This window comes from Gavia stellata, chromosome 2 (assembly GCF_030936135.1).
Source record: "Gavia stellata isolate bGavSte3 chromosome 2, bGavSte3.hap2, whole genome shotgun sequence".
Classification (NCBI taxonomy): Eukaryota; Metazoa; Chordata; class Aves; order Gaviiformes; family Gaviidae; genus Gavia; species Gavia stellata.
In genome coordinates, this window is record NC_082595.1 from 110,976,958 (window position 1) to 110,992,313 (window position 15,356).

The following is a 15,356-nucleotide window of genomic DNA, read 5'->3' on the forward strand; positions in this document are numbered from 1 at the left end:
AAAACTTTTATACCACATAGGGGAACTCAAAATCTTGGTAAACTCATCTCCATGTTCTTATACACCATGAAGGCAGAAATTAACACTTGGGAGCCTAACTGACTCCATGCCAGTCCATATTGGCAAACACCCTTGCAATTTCTCTTCAAAATAACATCCAAATCAGACCTAAAGTCTGCCTAGTGAAGTATGGTTGGGTTTTTTCCCTAGCAGCAGCCAACAGCAAACACTTAAGGAAAGAAAAGGAGGATCCATGCGACTATAACATGACTCTTTCCCAGTCATACCCTTTCAGCTTCTGATAATCGCCAATTAATGATTTACTGAACTAAACATTTCTAGCTTATCATAGTAGTCACCAGTGGGCTTAAGTTAACTACAATTTTTTCTCTAATACGTTCAGCTATGTGAAATTTTTCATCTCCACTCACAGCAGCAAGACAACGATAAATCCTCACAAATGAAGGCAAAAACTGATTTACAGCACTAATGTTACGAAGACATGGAAAACTTACCAGTCTGATGTTAGGCAATGAAACAAACAGAATAATTCAAATATCCCTGAAGAACTGTGTAAACAGAGCAAATAATTAATGAAATTTATTACTTATGGCTTGATTGGAGCCTGGAGCCAGACCCTGCAAATAAAGCTCCCCTCTATTAGTAGAACAGGAAAGATAACTTTTTATGAATAGCAAAACAGAAAAACAAACCCAAGAACAAAGTAAGATAATTTCTTCAAACAAGTCAACATGTATAGATCAGAACTAGGAAACACCTCAACCTGAGCAGGTTTGTACAGAATCACAGAAAAATTTAGGTCGGAAGAGACCTCTGGAGGTCTCTAATCCAACCTTGTCCAGTTGAGTTTGGAATATCCCCAAGGTTGGGGCTGCCCCTGCCTTTCTGGGCCACTGTTCTACCACTCCGAGTATGAAGATACTTCTCTTTATATTCATCTGGGATTTTCTTTAATGCAATTTGAGTCCACTGCCTCTCACCTTTTTGCTCTTCTGAGAGGAGCCTGGCTCTGTCTTCTCTAAACCCACCCATTAAGAGAGCTGAAGAACAAAAGACGAGAGGCCCCCAGAGCCAGCCTGAACAAACCCAGCTCTCACAAACTCTCACCACATGACATCTGCTCCAACCTTCTCATCTCAGCAGCCCTACAATGGACTCACTCTTGCCCAACGCTGCACACAGTACTCCAGATGTGGTCCCACAAGTGATGAACAGAGGGGACTAATTGCTGTCCTCGACCTGTGGAAGGCTCTTCCTAATGGGATTCCTTAATTGCTGCATGGGTGCACTGCTGACTCAAAACCAACTTGGTCACATCCAACAAATGAGTAATGGGATGACACTGCAACAATACGTATGTTTATAGCGTATTTAGAAGATGTCTCTGTAACGCTAGGGCATCAACGGATAACATGTCTGCTCATTGCTATGTCGACTTATTTTTATCAACTCATAATGCTTTTGCAAACGTCTGAGATCTCATACTTCAGGAAAAAGGTGGGGGAATTAAAAAAAAAACAACCAACCAAAACAAAAAACCCCAAAACAATCCAAAAAAGAAGCGGAGGTAGAAATTGTTGTTTTAAGAAGACGGTAAGAGACAACAACTCAAGTATAAGGACTTTATGAGCGACAACGTAACAGCGAGAACTTACTCTGCAAAGTTAAAAGCAATCTGTGCCCATCACAGAAGAGAAGCATCTTAAATAACAACTTCTCTATTCACAGAAGAAAAAGGTGGATCTAGTCTGCCACCAGATCCACTTCAAGGGAACCCACATGAGAACAAATTGCAGTAATTCCAGATTGGCTACAACAAATTGCAACTGAACTGCAATGCTACAAAAATGAGGCTTAATTTTCAAGAAAATCCAGAGACAGAAAGACAAAGATGACTCCCATATTGTGGAAAAAACCCTAGAACAAAGGCTACATTCCAGGACATGCTCTCCACCAAATCTTTCACTTACTCCAGATCACGTACGCTTCTCCTGATATCATCACACCAGCGTCTGTTCCATTTTAGCTAATTCATGACAAACCAAAAAGTTATTAGCCAACTGCAAATTATTCATTATGAGCTTTCAGAATAAAGGAAATAGACTGCCGTGAGCACCCTGATAACAGCTGAAGTCTTACTCTTTCCTCGTACTTCTTGCTGGTCAAAGAAAAGCCAAAATAGACAGGGGCAAACCAAAAACTGACACCACGGAACTAAGTGTCTGACTCCTCAGTTAAGTCATTTGTTATCTTCTCTGGTGAGAAGGTGTTATTTACCAGGAAGCCCCAGACAAGGAAGATCTGCCAATCTCCAGTTGTTCACAAGGGGTGTAACTGTTTGACCTTCAGATAGGATACTGATGCACCATGAGACCAGCAGCTACCTGACAGTGACAAACAGAATTAAGACCAGATTATTCTACATTAGATGGTACAGATGTATAGACATACAATTTTAGTGGTGTTACTTTGATCCTGCATCACATGAACCTATAATCAGGATACAGAAGTTCTAGTACTATTTTTATTCTTCCCTATTGCTTTAAAAAGGCGATGCTTGAAACAATGACTTTTCTTTTTTTTAAGATGGTATAGTAAGCAATATTTCTTTTAAAATTGCAGCTGTCCAACAGTTTGAGTCTGTTCTTTTTAAAATGAAACAGCCAGAACAAATGGTGGTGGCAATCCCAACGTAAAGAGGCCATCGATTATTAAAATCTCCTTACTATAAATCGTGGATGTTGCTTGTCAGCTTGGTGTGTGACTGTAGTATGAATAAGAAGGTAAAATTCCACTAAGGCTATAGTTTGCTCGATCATGTTGCTGTGCAAAAACAGAAATAAAAGCTCTCCCCGTCCTTTCATTCCTTAGTACCACAACAGTCATACACACATTAAGAAAAAAAACTGCAATGGTGCAATGGTCACTGATCCAATTCCTTTCTTTCCTGAGTCTGCCCTGATGCTACTTATGAATTTGCCTACTCAAGAAATGCAGTAAACCAGAAAAAAGACGGCTTCATTCTGCTTCAGTGATCTATATCTAAGGAAAGCACATAAATTTTCCAATGAAATCCATAAATGAAAGACGAGGCCAAGCCCTACCTATATATCTTCAAAGTTCCAGAGACAAAGAGGTGCCAACTCTGTGCCCTCTGAAAGCACAAAATCTCCTCCACACTTACCTAAGCAATTTTCACAAGATTAACAGATGTAAAGATGATCTAGTTAGCCTACGCCTTGAAGGGGTTTAGGCTGGCTAAAAAACCTGCCGAGGAGCCACATTTTAGGAGTTCACAATGCTATCTGAGAGTTAAGCCTGAGGAAGGGACGAGAACAAGCCAGGTAATAGCAACTTCCCTTCATTCCCTCCACCTTTAGAAGCGGAGGGGAGAAAAGGGAAACCCATCCTTCAGACTAAGCTGTTTTCCCCTTTTTAAGCTATTCCCACATAAACTGGGAAGATAAAAATGGAATGTTGTGGAAACACTATGCAAATTTTTATATACCTATATACAAAAATTTACATAGGTTTTTAATTTTTATTTTTCATGTAGCACAGTCCTGCCCGTCTCTAACACTTCCCGTGCTGTTTCCATCGAAATGTTTCCTCTTACCGGCAGCAACATATCATTTTATCAGGATGCCAGGAGATCATTTCCACACAATGCCAGCAGATGTAATTTTCTTAGATGCACACACAGTTCATCATTTAGATACTAGATGACAAGGTGATCGCAGGGTGACTCTGTAATGCAAGTTTGCTGTTTGGTATTTTGAATTCTCAAATGATAAAAAAAAGACTTATCAAATATAAATATCTTTAAGAAAAAAGTAACAAAAGTGCTACATATGATCAAGGAAAACAATTCCATTAGTTTCTGCTACTTAAAGTAGGTTTGCTTTACAAATATTACCACATCCATTATCAGTATGGCTTCCAATTATTAATTAAATTGCTCGTAGCAGTATAGCTTTCTCACATCTTAACAAGGACAGAGTAAAGAGAACACAAAACATTCACACCCCATTTCTCAGGTAAGAGATCCTCCTGCCTTTAAACAAACAAGAAAAGTTCGTGTTTAGGAGAATATTTATGCTATGATGGTTATCTAGCAAAGGCCAGATGCAAAAGTCCTCCAGTAACCTTTCAGGCTAGTCAGGATGTAGGCATTAGTTACACAGATGTGTAAAAATCCACTCACCCATTTTATGACCTTAATACCTTCCTGGAAAACATTGCTTTTGAAAGTGGCAAAGTGGAGAGGGGAGTAGGGTGGGGACAGAAAAGGCGAGAGGAAGAATAAAAGGTGAAATTGTTAATGACAGATCAATAGAGTCTAGACCTCTTCTGAGCAGGCACTGCTAGCCATGCCAAATAATGAATAGTGGTTTTGAGAAGTGGACTGTTGTCCATTAGACATTCAGCTCATTTTTCGTATGATCCCAGGCTGGGCTTCAATCATGGTCCCAGAGGCAGAAGGCAGTACTTATCCACTAAGCCACGCAGCTTGTGAGAGTAGAGGATGTCTGTGTTGAATATGTGAACATCAACCGAAATATGTGAATGAGTTTCCAATGGACATTCTCAGCACAGCACCCAAAAGTATATCAAGTCACTGTATGACCAGTGAGGCACGGCTTATTGCAGCTGGAAATCATTTATTCCCATGCTGAAGTGGGGTTTCTAGTGTTCTTTTTACTCTCTGTTGATACTCCCGATTTGATGTCCATCGACCCTGTGCCACTACCTCAGCTTGCATCCTTTCAGTCTCAGAGAAGGAAAAGCGTACAGACTATTTTTTTAACACGATCTCTAAGGGTATCCAAGATTTTACGTGTAGCCTAAGACTTGTAATTGAGGGCTGTCTAAAATACCTGGAAGCACTTTGAATGCTAAGACAGAGCAGCAAGATTTTTCTAGCCACTGGGGCTGGGAGAGGGAGGTTGGTTGGTTGATTGATTATTTATTGGGAATTAATACTGAGAGAGTATATGCAAAGGCTGAGGGCACCATGCCATCTTCACAGAACAAGACCCTAACAGCTAACTGACGTACAAGAAACTGCAAAGTTATACTGTAAGAACACATATTAAGGACCGAGGAAAGTCTGCTAAGGTGCTACGTCTAAAACTAAGTTACTTCTTGCTTTGACCCTCCCCTTCCTTTGTATCAGTCGTCGTCTAGAGCCTCTGTCTTGATCTCGTTGGCTCCTTGCCGGGCCAATGCCAAGATGGTGTGGTTTACCGCTGCCATTTCCACGGCTAGTGAAATGGGGTCTTGATGGTCACTATGGCTAGTGCTGTCATCCTGTGCATGCGGAAAGGAGAAGAGAGAAGCGTTGTTAGTCCATAAGTAGAAAACCAGCGGATAAAACTAGCGTGTCAAGTAACGGACTAGGGGCAGCAAATTGCACATTTGTTACAGGGGTAGAAAGTGAAAGGTATTTATAAAATTGATTTAGGACTGATTTCCCTCACTGTGCAGACAAAGGTAAGCGGGGAAAGGAGTGGCGTACCCAATTTTCAAGAGACAAATTAAATTTGGGGGGGGAAGAGATATTCTGAGGAAAATATTAAATTATAAAGATAAAAGTGATACACAAAGTATGTCAGGAAACCAAACTAAGATAGGAATCGTTATGCACTGCACAAATTCATGCTGTGCTTGCATTTTGAATATACAGTTCTGGTCATCCCATTTAAAGAGAACACAATAGAACTAGAAGAGGTACAGAGAACGGCAACCCAGGGGAAGAAACAGAGGCATGGGGTGGCTTCCTTACGAGGAGAGGCTAAATAGGCTCAGGTTCTTCAGCTTGGAAAAGAAATGGCTGATGGTTGATATGGTAAATGTTTATTACAAACGATTAGTAAATTAAGAACAAAGTGGACACAGAGCCTGGCTCAGGAAGCCTCTCAAAACTACTGACTTCCAGAAGCTAGAAGTTACTATAATAAAATAATTCTATAATTGTCCTATTCTTTAAAAATACCTTTTCCTTAAATAATACTATTGACCTCACTCAGAAACAGGATACAAATGTAGACTAAGCCTTGGTCTGAGCCAGCATCCTGTGAAGACAGTGAATTCGCACAGGCATAGGGAAAAAGATGCTGAAAACCTCCTCAACTGCTAAGCAAACCAGTGCAATGATTTCAGGGGACTGGAACCGCCACAATTCGAATACGCAGGTGAAGATACTGCCAGGTTCTCTAGTCCACTGAACTAGGCACCATATATTTCTTCATCTGTTTTCTAAAGAGCAGAGTCTCTCGGCTGCAAGAGGACCACTGCGTTGGCGGCTGTCATGGTTGGCAAGCAAAACGAAGACTGAGAAACTTTGCTGCTACAGGACCGCAGTGAAAATTTTAAAATCAAGGCACAAGAAGGGCTGCCTTCTACAGGTGCGTAATGGCCATACAGTATCAGACCTAAATTCTGACAATTCTAGCATAAATTTCATAGTGAGTTGTGCACGTTTCTTAGTCTACATCAGAAATAGGGCTTGGTTTTCAGTGATAGGAAGGAGAACAAGCAATATCCAAACTGTAATCCCAGCTGTCAAATACATTCTTCTGGAACTTTGGGCAAAATCATGTTGTTTCTTCTTTAAAATGGGGTACTAATAGTTACCACACCATGATCTCGCCATTTTTTAAATCATTATTATTTACAGTAGGGAAATTAGAAACATTTATCAGTCTTTCAACAGCCTTTAAGTGATGAACTTGTGAAATTTAAAATTTAAAATGTGTTATTATGCATTTTTAAATTAAGATGACAGGTGACAAACACTGAGGGGCACAGAAAAGCCAGGATCTGGTAAAATCCTAAGGTTATTTAAAGGAATGCATTTATTTACAACAAACATCAGGCAAATATTGTGATGTGTACACACTCTAAGAACCTCTCAGTAATCTCTACCATGGTAAGAAATAGGACTTTGTAGTCCTGACTTCTGGAGTTTTAGGCACTTCGTTACTATTTGGATGAACTTTGTGTTTTAAAGTTTACTAGAGTTTAAGTGTCGCTGTGGAAAACAGAATTTATGGTTTTAACAGCTAAGGGACGTTAAATGGTCATCAGGAGAGCTTGCCATTTAATCTGCTTCACTGCTAATTACACTTGGTAGAGGAGCCCAGCCACATTACTGAGAAATTTAATTTTTAAGGACCCTAAACAAAAGATCTTTAAATTTTAATAACCAATTTATTTCTCTTTTCAAAGCATTTTGGATAACACACAGAAGAAAAACATAGTTTGGAAGTCTACATAACATTTCATCTCAGTATTCAGGTCCTGTATATGACTGACAAGGAATTATCTGTGCTCGGCAGCAGTTTCAAAATATTTTATAACCGTCAGAGAGTGGCCTCTCATCATCTAGAACTAGCAAGGTTGGTTCCACCAAATCTGCTGGTGATGACCTATAAAAAGGGCCTTAATACCCATCAGAAGCAGAGCGGCTGGGAATGCCTCTGCCAGATATCTGTCATACTGGGCCACAGCCAAGTCTGCTGGGGACTCATTCCAGGACACTCAGCTGCTATTATACGCCACCAGCAGCCTTTATAGAGGGAGACCTACCTACTTCTCCCAAACGAGTCAATTAAGAGCGATCTGCCCACCCCAGCTGTTGGGTGTAGCACAGAACACAGCTCCTATCCAAACCAGAACCAAGTAAGTGAACTGTTCAAGTCCACTGGTGCCAAGCACACACAGCCCTGAGGGGTTCTGGCCAACACTGACACCTGAAGGAAAATTGGGAAGGGGGTGCAATACCTGTCAGGAAGGTGTGTGAAGGAAGGGTCACCAACTTTAGGGTAGGTGAGGGCTCAGAGTGCGGGAAGGGGTATTCTTTTGCTAGAGAATTTAAAAAAGAAGTTGCTGTCAAGGGTTAAAAATAACCAAGAAAAATAGAGAATAGGCAAGAGTTAAAATGCAAAAAGAAAAAAAAGACAGATAATACGTAAACAATCCAAATAGTGGTACATTGTTGCAGAACAATACAGAACAGGTACGGGGCCAAATAAATGTCAAACTTTATTTAATCAAATCCTTTCCCCCCACCCTTCACCCTTTGTCTGTCAGTGTCTTAGGGACTGATCCTGAGACGCTCCTGAAAGGTACTCCCACAGACAAACAGAGGGAGCTCAGCACCTTATAGGAGGGTGCTCAGTGTCTTTGCTGGGCCAGGTTGACAAAAGGGATTATAAAGTGTACTGGGCAGGGGCTTACTGCTGTACTTGTCTGGGTGCCAGATAAGCAACTCACAGTAGCTGCAGCACAGGCTAAACCAGAGATATTTCTTGCTGAAAGAAATAATAGGTGTAAGAGGAACACACATGCCTAGTTTTGCAGGGAAGCATGTTGGTGCCTGATATATAGGAGCAACTGTTAAAGACCTGTACATCCTTTCTGGAGGGTGGGTAACTAGAACAGTGGCAGGGGTAAGGAGAGTGCAAGTTATGCATGGTGCACTGGGTGAGTTAACACTCTCCTAACATTTTTCATACATTGCGTGTGGCGTGAATGGTGTAACTTGCTTGTTTGGAGCAGATCCTCCTGTCTTCTTCTACCTTCTCTGCTTCTCTGCCTCCCTCTGAACATCTTCCCTCCTCCTCCCCATTGCGTACTTGCCAAGTGTCCTGTTGTATGACAATAAATCCGTGTGGGTGAATACTGGTTGCTCAACACATTCAAATAGGGGAGCTGTGCTCTTCCACTTTCCCCATTACAATTACATAAAAGCAAAACAAAAACAAGAGACCTCTGCTTTGCGAGAGGTAGAGGGCCTCTTCACGTGTCGCGTGAACTCTCCCTTTTTGGGCCACGCGGCTCAGCCATGATGCTTACCTGCTCTGAGTAGTCATTGCCATCAACGTCGTCACTGTTGGAATGACCTCCCGGACTCTGTACATCTATTCCATGGCTCTCCAGGATTGCTGCTTCTTCGAAAAAAGCAAATGGATCCCTCATTTATCTGATGCATTAGAGTAATTAAAAGTAACTACTTTTTTTTCAAGAAGTTAGAATAACTGGAAGAACAGAGTTAGTTCTTAGCCTCCTCCTCTTCACTCTCCAGTATTTGGGAAGGTAGCACATGTACAGATACTGGTTTGCCTGAAATCCTTCCCTGCCAACTAACGGACTTGTTTGCGAGTAAGAATCCTTGTTTTCCAGCCAGTCCTATTAGAAATTAGCTTAATTTCTAATGCACTGGAGTGGCAAAGGCATTCCCTGTAGATCTTCCCACATAGTTTGGACTGGCAGGACTTGAGGGGGGCGGGGAGTGTCTGAAAATAGATGGAGAAATTCTTTTAAAGCACTTAAGGGATTTAAAAACACACATATCTTCATCTTCCAGTAGGATCCATGCATCTAAAGCTCCCTTTGGTCTTTTTAATCTCCTTCCAACCCTCCTCCCCATGCAGTACAGAGACAGCTATAACTCCACCCACCTTGGACTGACTTTGCTTTGTTCCCCCCGCCCTTCGAGAGACAGGTTTCATTTTTAGAAAAATAAATTTAGGTTAAATTTCAGGAACTCATTAAATGATGTAAAAAGACATCCTTCTTATTCACAAATACGGCAAAAAGAAGCAGTCAGCAAAAGGGCATTTGACATTTGCAGAAATACTGGTTAACAAGCAGGTATGGATCTCTGTTCGTCTATGTATTGCAAACGCAATTCCGCGTAGTACCTAGAAGTAAGTGCATAAAATTTTGCATGCATCGCAGAAGTTTGTTGAATCCTGGTCACCTATGTGAGTTTATTCTCATTAGAATGCCTTATGCTTATTCCCATTAGAAGGTCTACTTCTTACAAGCTCAGAGCCACTTCTAATTTTGTTACGATCAGCTACTCACACAAAGAACCTGCAGGGCTAACTCTGAAGTGACTTTTGGTTTATCCAGGTCGTCAAGAAAAATTATTACTCTGTTCCAGCCACTTGTCACTGTGCAACCCCTTGGAAAGCAATAAGGAGCACAGGTGTAAGCAGAATAAGCAGTTGGCATGCAGAACCTTTGGTGCTAGTGGCTGTATCTGAGATATAAACCAACTCATCTGGACTCTTAGATCCCTGTGGGGTCTCAGGGACAGCAGTAAGCAAAACACCCCCAGGTTTTGGCTGAAAAAACAAGCACATTTCAATGGAATGCAGACACAAGGAAACTTACAACCAGATAAAAGCTCTTCACAACAGACACTTTTCATTTAGATGGCATGCTAAGGTTGTGAACTTGCCACCGTCTCTATTTCCCTTATTTCTAATGCAGATATTTTGAGGTTTTATTTTAGATTTTATTTTGGGTACTAAAAGAAGTCTGAGCATAGGGAAGTATGATTCTCCTTCTGCCAACAAAATTCTCACTTTGCTTTTTAAAGCTGACCTTCCAGTAAAATATCATAACAGCATCATTTTCCTGCACTGATGATGGAATTCCATAAATCAAATTCCTACTCGTATTTTAGAAAAAATCTGGAACAGCAAGAGACTAATTTAAAAAATAGCTCCACATTTCTATTAAGAATGTCAGAACCTCTAGTATTTTCATTAATACAATCTTACGTAACTTCCATACCTCCTGAGCAAGTCTATGTACTAAACCTTGAAAACAGGCTCTCTGATACATTACCGATATTGGCTCTTCTCTTGATTTCCTTTCGTCTGTTGGCAAACCAATTGTACACTTTAAGGGAGGTAACTCGCTCCAAATCCGATAACTTTTTTCCTATGAAAGTAACAGGGGAAACAAAAAAATACAGCATTGTTACTCACCAGGTTCCAGAGATAGGCACCCTTACACATGTGATAAACCCCTGAAATACAGACAGCACTTGAAAAGTTATTATAACTGAGAAGAAAGTGAATTTTATGTGAATCAGAGTACTGGGCCCAGATGCTATGGCAACAAATGCCAAATATCTCTCGAAAAACAAAGTAGTCTTTCTTCTTCTTTTTTTTTTTTTAAATCTGAAACACAGGAATTTCTTTGCAGCTTCAATCAACTAAATCCAGAGCCGTGGGAGAATAGAGGGCTGCTTTTCTAGTTCAAGCACAAAACTGAGATTCAAAAAACTCAAATTCAATTCACAGCCCTGCCACAAATCGCATACCCTTGGGCTAGCTCTCTTACTATGTGCCACGAGCATATAGTTCAATTATGTGTTTTCTTCAGCAGCAAAATGAATGAAGAAATTTGGTGTCGTCTCCTCCAATCTGCTTTCCTTCCTCTCCACCACCAGCCGCTATCGTGCTCCCACAGCACTGATCACACCCTCCCGATTGTGCCAGGACACTTGTGATCTTTTGGGAGAATGGGGGTAGATGTTGGAAACCAGATCACTGGAGTTTTACACTTAAACCAGCAAAAATAAATCCCGACAACCACCAGCCAGCTACAGGAAACAATGATCACCAGCATAAGAGGGAAAACCGGAGGGATTCAGCATTGCAAGGACATCATGGAAGCCTCTTCAGCTGGCCTTGACCAAATGTAAGATATTCGATGACCCTATATAAAATATTCGATGTAGCTGCATCCTCAGTCCTCTGCAGGCTACACGGGGATGAGATCCCCTGCGTCAGGCTGTTTCTATAAGTTTATTTATTTAGCATACAAAATGTTCATGTAATTGTAGCAATCTGCAAACTTAAATAACTAAGGAGGGATGAGACAAGTGAAAGAAAAGAAAATCTGGAAGTACACAGCATTTTACCAATCCTGAGACATGGTGTTTAAGCAGTTTGTTCAAAGTTGCTAAATCAACAAGCAGCACAGCCAGGCATAAAATCCTACCCTCTTTGGTGCTCTACCCACTAGCTCATTCTGCCTCCACAATGAAAAGACAAGAGGCAACACATGAAAGTTGCAACAAGGGAAATTTTGACTAGGAAAAAGTATTTCACCGCAAGAATGCTCAACATTGTGGAACAGGGGCTCAGAGGTGGGAAAACTTCCAGTTTTGGAGCTATTCAAAACTGAATGAGGCAAAGCCCTGAGCAACCTAATCTAAGCTGGTCCTGCTTTACCAGATGATCTCCAGAGGTCGCTTCCAGCCTAAATTGCTCTATGATTCTGCGCTATCCTGCGACTCGAGTGTTCAGGAGCCATGCCTTAGCTTGCTTTCGCATTCATTTCTATTCTGGTTAAATAAAATCTAAACATACCCAAAATACGTAAATGTTTGGTTAGCAAAACTAAGCAAAGGCAGGTGTGTCCACTAATACACTGAATAGCATGCTCCTCTCCCAAGTATGACTTCTCCAGGAACAGGGAAAATGCAACTTGTTGACCCAAATACAAGGTCCTCCATTAACAGGCAGATTCTAATACCAGACCCCTGTCTAGAAGCTGTTAAGAAAATTGGAAGACAGGAAAGCTGTGCTCCTTACTCCTCCGAGGAGCTGCTGTATGATCTCTGGCAAGCCTCCGTCTGTGAGCTTAAGATTTTCCATCTGTAAAACGGAACCAGTAAAACCCACTTTCATGGGCTGTCATAAAATTCTCAGATCACTACTGAATGCTTACAGAAGTACTTTGAAATAACTGAACGGAAAGAATGAAAACCTTTCAGACATGTTTATCTTCCCAGCAACGCCGTTTACAAAGCTGCATAAATGAAATGTTCAGACGCACAACTTGGACTTCGTATCTCAACTGGTGGGAATTTCAGTTGCAGGTGTCGGCATTTAGGTTTGAAAATTACATTGACTGTCATGCTCATCCAAGTATGGCAGCTCTGAACAACACGAGTTACAGAATGCTCAAGAAGAAACCTACTACTAATTGAGAGCACTACGTTTGTTAGTAAAAGCCATAAAATGAGATTTGCTGAATTGAGCAGGAGATGTTGAAATCTAATTGCAATTGCCTTTGGAAAGGACACCACGATCAGCTCCTCACCTGGCTTTTGTATAACTGCATTACAGGCGTTTGCAATTTCTTCTCTCTTTGCCTCGTCTGGATATTGATTCTCATTGAAGTAACTGCAAGGGGAAAACAAAAAAAAAAAGTATTTTTCAGAAATCAGAGCATGAAGGTTCCAAAGCAGCTTCACTAAAAGGTGTCAACTGCTAGCTTATGCGTTGCTCTTACAGAGGTAACACAGACGCAGTAAATTTTATGTAAACCTGTATACGCGTAAGGTAATATCGTCACGCACTCATATCCACACAGAGTGGATGAACTTCCCAAATGCCTCAGATAAATGAATGTTAGCTCAGCATTTGCAGTGTCACCTCGGCATTCGGAATATTGTACTAGGAGATAAAACAAAGTAGGTAATGCCATGAATATCAGAGTTAAGCCTGTCAAGTGAAGCATCGTGTCAGAAGACATCATAGGCCACGTCTCTGCCTTTTTTAATTATCATTTACCTATTCTTTTTCCTGACGTACCCCCAGCTTAGGCAGCATCCTACAAATTAAGGAGCCGTTCAATATTTATTTTGATCCCTGGGTTAATATATACACACATGCATATATACTTACTTGTATATATATTACGCACAAACACACACAAATATTGTGTACTTTAGACATATATGGTATGAAGATTGTACAGACAAAATTACACAGTAATACAGTAAGATTCCTAGAGTCAGACTAGTTTTTCTTTTTTAAATCACAACTTAAAAATTTTAAATCTCCCCCAGAACAACATATTGAGTATAGCATATTTTAACAGTATTTTTTTCTGAGTAATTGTGATTTTATTGTACTTTATATGCAGTAAACATCCTATAAAAGTTAAACTGTTTTCTCTTTTACTTCATTTAAGTGCTTTACAAATTTTAATGAACTGATTTACATTCTACAGAGCTTATCAGATTTGCATTAAAAACAACAAAAAGTCCTGTTTACTTCAATGGACTCTGATAAGCATGCCATAAGCAGGGACTACTACTTTTTTTTTTGTAGATTGTCCGTAATATACAATCCTAAGAATTCTTTGATCAACTTTGATCAGCATCAGGTTCAGCTGTTGGACAGCTGCTCTGTATTTGAAAAGAAGGTATTTCCTTTAACTGTAGATCATTTGGTAGTAGGAGATTTAGGCTTATTTAGGCAATTATTATTTTCCACGGTCATCTCTCTCCTCCGGTGGATCAGCCCCAGAAGAGTTACGTATGGAAACCTGGATTCTGTTCCATACAGCAACTGTTTCTGTCCAACCTTCTTTTGAATTAGTGGTACTAATGCAGATCTCACTATTTCACTTCCAGTTTATTTCAATTAACTGTAAATACAAATATTGAACATTCAGTTTGAATTTTAGGTACTACTTCTTCACCCCACTGTTCACAGTGTTATTTACAGTTGCAGCCATGACCACAAACGGAGTCCTATTTCAAAGTTGCTACTCATTGACTAAGAGAAATCACACATTTGCACAGCTAGTTGCGCTGTTAATGTTCTTCCACTTGATTTGCTAGCTTAGAGAGCAAATGAAACACAGAAATAGCTCCATCTTCACTAAATGAAGGGCAGGCTACGTCTATAATAGCAATTTGGGCTTTGGAGGCAATCACATTTACACATAAATGCCCACTGCTTCTTCCCTGGACCTCTGAGTTGCTCTTACAAAATAAATCTGGAGGGACTGACCACAACTGCAATTCCCACTATGCTTGATCCTACTCTGAAAACACAGCTGAGGTTTTGCCATTAGAAGTGAAGAGGAGGACACCTGGTTACACTTACTTTCTGGGAAGCTTCAAGTACATTGCACTGTCAACTCTGGCACTGCCACCAGCAGGAATGCTCCCTGAATTATCAACAAAAGATTTTCTTCTTTTTTCTCCCCCTCCCAGCAATACACCCAGTCTCTGGGCATGGTATTTTTTAAAGTATATTCTTTCCTCTTCCAGATATATAATCCTTTCTATTATTATAGCCTTTGAAGTGATATGTGTGTCTACCTTAACTTACAAATTTCTGTTCAAAGGGGTCACGTTCTGTACAAAGGTTGTTTTGGAGAATGGAGAGCTTGGAAAACAGACCAGAAGATGCTTTTTCTAGTAGTTAGTGATGGAAGCAGAAGCTCAGGATCCCAGTCCAACTGCCTCCTGACAGTGTCTCACTTCTCCCACCTACAAAATAGAGCACTCCACTCTCTGCCCAGAGCCAAGAATTATTTCCTCTTTTAAGTGCCATGAGATAAAGGAATGTCAAGACATCAGAGCTGAAAAGTGCTGTACTATTATTTACATGAATATATCGTATGACCTGGAGTCCTAATCAGGAATCCAGGTCACCACTATGTGTACAAAAATTAACTCAGCAAATTTTGGTATCCATAATAGCTATTTTATGGACTCCCTT

General features: G+C 40.5%; 1 protein-coding gene across 1 annotated transcript in view; it reads right to left on the reverse strand.

Annotated features, from left to right (window-relative positions):
- Positions 1-5,166: 5,166 nt before the first annotated feature.
- The window catches only part of HMBOX1 (homeobox containing 1), a 60,507-nt gene continuing 50,317 nt past the window's right edge, over positions 5,167-15,356 (reverse strand). Inside the window, exons 6-10 of the mRNA XM_059835339.1 lie at positions 12,937-13,019; positions 10,666-10,761; positions 8,881-8,969; positions 8,604-8,672; positions 5,167-5,331 (exon numbers count right to left, since the gene is read on the reverse strand). Coding sequence (XP_059691322.1) covers positions 5,194-5,331; positions 8,604-8,672; positions 8,881-8,969; positions 10,666-10,761; positions 12,937-13,019 — 475 coding nt within the window. The 3' untranslated portion in view covers positions 5,167-5,193. The remainder of the gene's footprint in view (positions 5,332-8,603; positions 8,673-8,880; positions 8,970-10,665; positions 10,762-12,936; positions 13,020-15,356) is intronic.